General features: G+C 43.3%; 1 protein-coding gene across 2 annotated transcripts; it reads right to left on the bottom strand.

The window, feature by feature from the left end:
* Positions 1-1,899: 1,899 nt before the first annotated feature.
* On the bottom strand, positions 1,900-5,983 carry LOC143114686 (uncharacterized). Of its 2 annotated transcripts, XM_076276411.1 has the most exons (4): positions 5,713-5,983; positions 4,540-4,711; positions 2,628-3,251; positions 1,900-2,228 (listed from the first exon to the last, which is right to left on the bottom strand). In XM_076276411.1, the coding sequence occupies exons 2-4, from the start codon at positions 4,595-4,597 to the stop codon at positions 2,071-2,073; spliced, it is 840 nt and encodes a 279-aa protein (XP_076132526.1). In that variant the 5' UTR covers positions 4,598-4,711; positions 5,713-5,983; the 3' UTR covers positions 1,900-2,070. The 2 variants fall into 2 exon arrangements, with proteins under 2 accessions (XP_076132526.1, XP_076132532.1); XM_076276417.1 differs by lacking the exon at positions 4,540-4,711.
* Positions 5,984-6,214: the final 231 nt, after the last annotated feature.

The raw sequence follows: 6,214 nt of genomic DNA, 5'->3' as shown, positions 1-6,214 counted from the left end.
TTGTGTCCGGGCCATGAAATAATTCCATTTTAACAGCCATGTCGAACGTGAAGAGGCCTGGCAAATAGACAACATACTAAATAGATTAGATGCTACTCAACGCTGCCTTTCTGGACTGTTTGATCGGGGTCAGTGAACGGCTGACATTTGATGTGCGTGCAGAGGGCCATCATGGTGACGTCGGAGGGGCCGGTTGAAGTCATGCTCTTTGCCTACTGACACACGCAAGCACAAGGTCTGCCCCCCCTCCAGCTGGATTCACACTGCATCTCTGATTACACTCAGCATTTCTGCACATGTGGATCATGCTCACACAGTATTTGTGTACAGCCATCCTTCTACAGTCACATTCATCTTGTTGCTTGGATGTTGTGTACACTAACAATAGAGACCGGTTTGGGTTTGATGAGGTAGTTATCCCATGTTCCCATGTACTTGGCGTACAAAAACTTGAGAAAAGGATTCAAATTAAAATTCAATTCAATAATTAGCATGACAAATAGATAGTTGTATTGCCAAAGCAGTCATTACATGTAGGGCAATAAGTCCAAATATATATATCAATCCTACACTTTTATACACAAACATACACTTTTATACACATACAGTACCAAACATACACATATACTAAACATGCTAATTCCTGCTCTTGGTTGTGCCGCCTCAGGAACTATTAGATGCCTCAGTGAGTAGTCACTCCTCCTGATCAGCTAATTATCCTTATGAAGATGTGTTGTTTTCCTGTGAGAGGCACAAGTGTTTATTTTTAACGCAGGGCACATCCCAGAAGCCTACGCGGGCACGTTTCAATGCCATACGTGTCTACATTGCTGCACGTCATCGCTGCTGGCGCGGCTCGGACCGTGTGCTCTGGCCTGTGAGGAAAGGGCGGCCATGCGGTGGCGTCCGGATTGGCCGCCGCCGGGCTGATCTGTTCAACTCCGTCGTCCTGGTCCTGGGCCTCGCTTTACCCTCTGCTGCTGTGACTGGCTCCAATTTTCATCTCGCTGACTTCAAGTCTTGGGAGAAAAATGCCAATTAGTCTAACAGCTAGCAGGCCGATCATTAGTGTGTTTAGAAAACAAAATGATGAAATTGCTGTGTGTAATTAAGCCCCAGTTGAGTGCTTTGCTGTGGCATTGTATTTGGGTTTCTGTGTGCGGTGTGGTATTCTCGGCCTCGCTGAAGAGGCATCTTCATTTGCCGACAATATAATTATCAATGTGAACGTCTCTCTCCACACGGTTTCAACATAATCAGTGAATATGAAATTCTACCTGGAGTCAGAGTGTCATAAATAGGACTGCCTCAGGGCAGCAGCAAGATTTGTGGTGTGTGTGTGTGTTTGTGAGTGTGTGTGTGTGTTATGTGGATAGGCACAGCTCACATAATGCTCCATTGGCATGCATAAATCTGTTTCAGAGATTTTGTTTTGATTTCCATAAACACTGACAACTTTATACTCTCAGTGCGTTTTGATGGAGAGCGCTGTTGCCAGCAGTGTGTCAGTGGTTTATGGGACTGCACCGGCTTAATGGTCTCCGAAATACAAAAAAACACTTACTGGAATAAATGTGGGTAGCTCTTTTAACCAAGGTATTTCTTAACGAAACACATTCTGCCCATTGTTGGAAAACATATTATTGTCCATATAAGTAAATAATGGTCTAGCCTACCACCAAAACCGTATTTCATTTAAAAGAATGTGTGACTAGAATGAAATAGATCTCTGTTTATTTTAACCTTACTTGGTATTCCTGTTCCCCTGAAAGTATTTCTGCACTTGTGAAAATCCACTTTTTTACTGTTTCCGGTGTCACCAAGTGGCCTGTTCCCAGCCAAGTTCACATAGTTGACCATAGTTGACATTAGTTTAAATTAAACATTGACATCAAAAGGTGGAATTTCCTGCTGTTTATTTTGAAGAATATATCTTAAAAGATTAAAAGTCTTAAAAGATTGATTAAGAATCAAAAGTAAATGCGTCGATGGTCACTCTGCTAAAGAAGATTATTTAAAAATGTAATCAAAGCCGAACACCGTCCTGGTTGCTGTGGCAGAGGTTTGGTGTTAGTCGGAGTCGTCATCTGCTGGTCTCCAGTGGGTCAGCATCCTCTTCTTAGGGGAGAGTGGGGAAACCGAGGCCGAGGCTCCCGGGGGACTCTGTGAGACACGCCGCTCCCTCTTCTCCCCTCCCCGTTGGCACGCCTCTGACCAACGCTCCACATCTGTGACCACAACCAACAACAACAACAACAACCACACTTTTCAACAACGCTTTTGTTAGACTGCTCTTTAAGAGGCTGATGGATGAAGGTAGTCATATGTTCGCACAGTGCCAACACGAGCTCATATGGTTTAGATCTTAGCGCAACTCCTAATAGCTAAGGTCATTAGTCAGAGTGAAATATTTTGAATAACAAAGGGTAACAGCACATTAAGATTTGCGATTACATAAACCCTAGATTAGGGCTAGAGTTATGTAACAACACATGGCTACTGCACAAGTGTTGGAGATAAATTTATCTCAATAGTGTAGGTCTATTAACAGCATATTCACACCAAATGTGTGTGTTTTGGACCATTTTATTTATGACGTTTTGTGACTATATAAAGACATCTCGTACCTGTCAGGTCGGAGGTGTCTTCACTGGATGAGCAGGATTCGTGCCAGGTCCTACCAGCTCTCTTGTAGTAAAGGGGCACTGGGCCATCAGCACGTGGCCTGATGTAGAATCTCGAGTCATCAGTCACCAACTCCTCATCAGAGCTCAGCTGCAGACTCCAGTCCAGTCTGGCCTCGATTCCGTAGATCCTCTGCAGTCTCTCCACACAGGTCCGGCAGGGTTTGCCAGGGTCCAGACACTTGTTGAGACGGTCCACTGCCTCGGCGTACTGGATGTAGTCCCAGTACCTGTCGCTGTCGGGGGAGTCTGGGATCCGGACGCCTTTCGGGTAGGGCATGGACCAGCCCAGAAACTCGATCCTGGACTCGGCGTCCGGGTACTGGGCAGCCGGAGAGTCTCTCGGGCCCTCCTGCTGGTTGTCTGAGACGCTGGTGGTGAACTGGTGGGTGGTGTTCTCATCGCCGTGTTCACCGCTCTCCGTGATGATTCGCTCGAGGTCCAGCAGCACGTCGTCGCGGACCCCCCTCATAAGCAACACAGCCACCACAGGCCTGGGCTCCTGATTGCTGGAGGCAGGCGCGCTGCTCCTGGCCGTCAGCGTGCAAGGGCACATTGTCTGGTCAGCTAAGGACAAAGAGAAAAGAAATTATGAAACAGTTCTCTGAAAAAAAGGAAACATGTTATTCAACATCATGACAAGATTAATGTCTTGCTGTCAACGTTTGCACATAATCTGTAACAATTATGTAATTTCAGTGTTATAAAGTTACAAAAAAAACACATAATACCAGGTAAATGTGACAGAGGGACCATGTTGGTGAAATTGCCTTAGTCGACTCCCAAAGATTCACCCGACACAATATGAAATAAAACCAAATAGTAAGACTCCCCCAAGAGAAACAGAGTAATGATTTTAGAGCAGACAGCCTTGATGATTTAGAATGTTCTCTTCAGAATGTTTCGAAAGTTTCCATGTTGATTTAAGGATTGTTTTCACCACCCTCGTGACATCACAATCGAGCCAACAGTTAGATTTAGAACACTTGTGACATCATCTTTGATGGTCTGACCACCATAGTAAAATATAGCTATGCATGTGCAATAAAAGATACAATGGCTCTGCCAGAGGCCTTTTTCATTGGCAACTTTAAATGGAAATGATTCCATGTTTATTGGAATGGACACAGACACACGCACACACACTATTCTTTTAACTCTCCACTTCCAAATGTTTCTTCATTCAAACATTCAGTTTTTGTTCAAGGAACAATTGTAATCACACTATTAACAGTTATTATACAGCCAACCTCAACCAGCTTTTTGGAGGCTTCAAAAGGTTAGGGCTATCAGTGTGATCCTGGAAGTGAGTAGTGAGGTCAGACACCGTTCTTTATTAAAATCCATTGACAATTGTGATACAAATGGCATCTTTTGATTCAAATACCAAGATAATTACTTCCGTTAGACATCCTTTCTGAAATTGTTATGCCCGCTGGCTGGTCCCTCATGTTGTGTGAAAGCTAGGTATTTTTACCAGCATGCTTCCACTGAAATTACACCTCTAACAGGACTGCAATTACACCTCTAAAAGGACACAACCATAGTCTCACAAATGTGTAAATACAAGCAAATGGTGTCAAATAAAGTAACTACTACATTATGAATGCATGCATACGGTTTTAATTACTTTTAATTATTATTAGAATTATTGTGATAATTGGTAACATCACCCCACAGTTATAAACATTTAATTACCATTTTATCATTCACCTCATTCGTTTGTTGCACTAATTGTTATTTACAGTCATTTAAACTATCATAGCCAAATAATAAACACAAGTTTCTTTGATTTTGTTTATTTTGCGTTACATTACATTGAGTGAACTAACCACATTTCTTTGTCTTGAGTTACCTTGATTGTTGGGGGCGGTCCCTTCCCTTGGAGGCGTGACTGAGAGCTGAGGAGCCATTTCCCAAAGTCAAGGAAATATACTCAATGGCTGCCTTTTCAAGGACGCCACGTCATTAAACTCCATCGAGCACTGTTCCAATGTGAATAACACTCCAAATTCGCGCCCTTCATTCTGAGAATTTTCAAGGATGCATCTGTGAACAAAATACCCATAACCCTCTGTATTGACATGCATTGGAGCAGCGCCCTTACTGAAACATAAGCGTGCAGTTAAAAGTGGATGCCCTCAGGTGGAACCGCGGTGATGTGCTCGTTCACACTAGCTAGTCTGTTCCAAAGTAGAGTCAGTTAGTTAGTTTTGTTTATGTTGTTTGGTTTGGCCAAGCCACTATATATGCTCCCTTCTGTATCTTTTTGGCAGGTTAGGTTTTTGTTGAGTTAACGTTGTGTCACATGTCTACAGTGTGTATTGAACCTAGTTTAATTTGGTTGACCTCTTTTAAAGGCCTACAGTAGTTCATTTAACTTTTAAACATTTTTGGGTAATAAAACCCTACATTTTGAACAAACAATCTCCTGTGTCTCCAGATCTCACTGCCTTGGTCCCTTACAATGATTTAAATGATCGCAAAACCGTCTGTGTCGGTGGAATTTGCTTTCACTACAGCTTAGTAAGCCCAGTTTAGAGTCGGTAACAACCAATACACTATGAAGCCCTGGCATGCATGAGGGTGAATGTTTCTCTTCTCGTTTTGTCAGTTTTCATCTGACACACACTATTACAACACTGAGCTGTTCTTCCTGGAGTCTCTCATCATGTGGGAGCTGTGGTGAGAGGTTGTGAGCTTGACTGACCCCTGTTAGACCGGATTAAAGATGCAGTATGCAGTTCTGGTGAAAAGAAAATGTTGACATTTGATCTTATCAACTTTTCAAATGATAACCCTTCCTCCTCTACTCCTGAAGCAACGTGTTGGCTGGAACAGCGTTTGGCTCAGTACAAACCACTTTGTTCATTTCCCATTCAGAGATCCAGGACTGTGTACAAACAACATTTGTTTGTTTTTGTTTTAGTACACACACTGAAAGGACTGCTGGGAGGCAAACAGCTATTTGCTGATATGACAGAAAGTGTATTGGATAAGAAATGCAGAGGGAATGACATTCTCTCACCTCAGATATGGACTGATCCTTTAACTTTCAAACTCAGTTACCACCATCATCGCTGTTTTTCTCGGCGTGGTCACACTGCTGAACTTGACCCAGTTTGTGGCTCTGCGCTGTAACTACGTTCCCGAGTAGAAGTGAAAACATGCCACCAGTGCCCAGTTGTTATGTGTGCACTGTGTGCATGTGCTCCTTCAGCCAAGACAGACGCAAGGGTTAGTGAGCTTGCCAACAAAGCCAACACATTTGCCAACAGCTGGTCAAAGCCTCCTGTCAGGGCCAGGCCACATTGAGCCATAGAGTCTGTTCAGTCGTGGAAGAGTCATACCATATGTTAAGTTGCATATGTCATGTGATATATATAGAGCAGCATACTGTATATGTATGCGCTTCAGAAACTGTATGATCTGTAGGCTGAGAGATGTAGGCTGTTGGCTTCTTAGTCACCTTTTTTTTTAAATGAGTTCAGTGAAGTCTCCATTATTGGTACTTTGTGTTTCTGCATGCG

Source organism: Alosa pseudoharengus, unplaced genomic scaffold, assembly GCF_046254945.1.
Source record: "Alosa pseudoharengus isolate Yale_2024_CS ecotype anadromous, Long Island Sound unplaced genomic scaffold, YU_APseudo_1.1 YU_APseudo_1.1_scf_11, whole genome shotgun sequence".
Classification (NCBI taxonomy): domain Eukaryota; kingdom Metazoa; phylum Chordata; class Actinopteri; order Clupeiformes; family Clupeidae; genus Alosa; species Alosa pseudoharengus.
The sequence above is the reverse complement of the archived record's forward strand: the minus strand, read 5'-3'. Positions and strand labels throughout refer to the sequence as shown.

Coding starts and splice junctions, on each gene's coding strand:
- LOC143114686 (XM_076276411.1), bottom strand. CDS start 4,597: ATGGCTCCTCAGCTCTCAGTCACGCCTCCAAGGGAAGGGACCGCCCCC. Junction 3,252..4,539: donor GACCGCCCCCAACAATCAAG/GTAACTCAAGAC, acceptor CTTTGTCCTTAG/CTGACCAGACAATGTGCCCT. Junction 2,229..2,627: donor AGACACCTCCGACCTGACAG/GTACGAGATGTC, acceptor TTGTGGTCACAG/ATGTGGAGCGTTGGTCAGAG.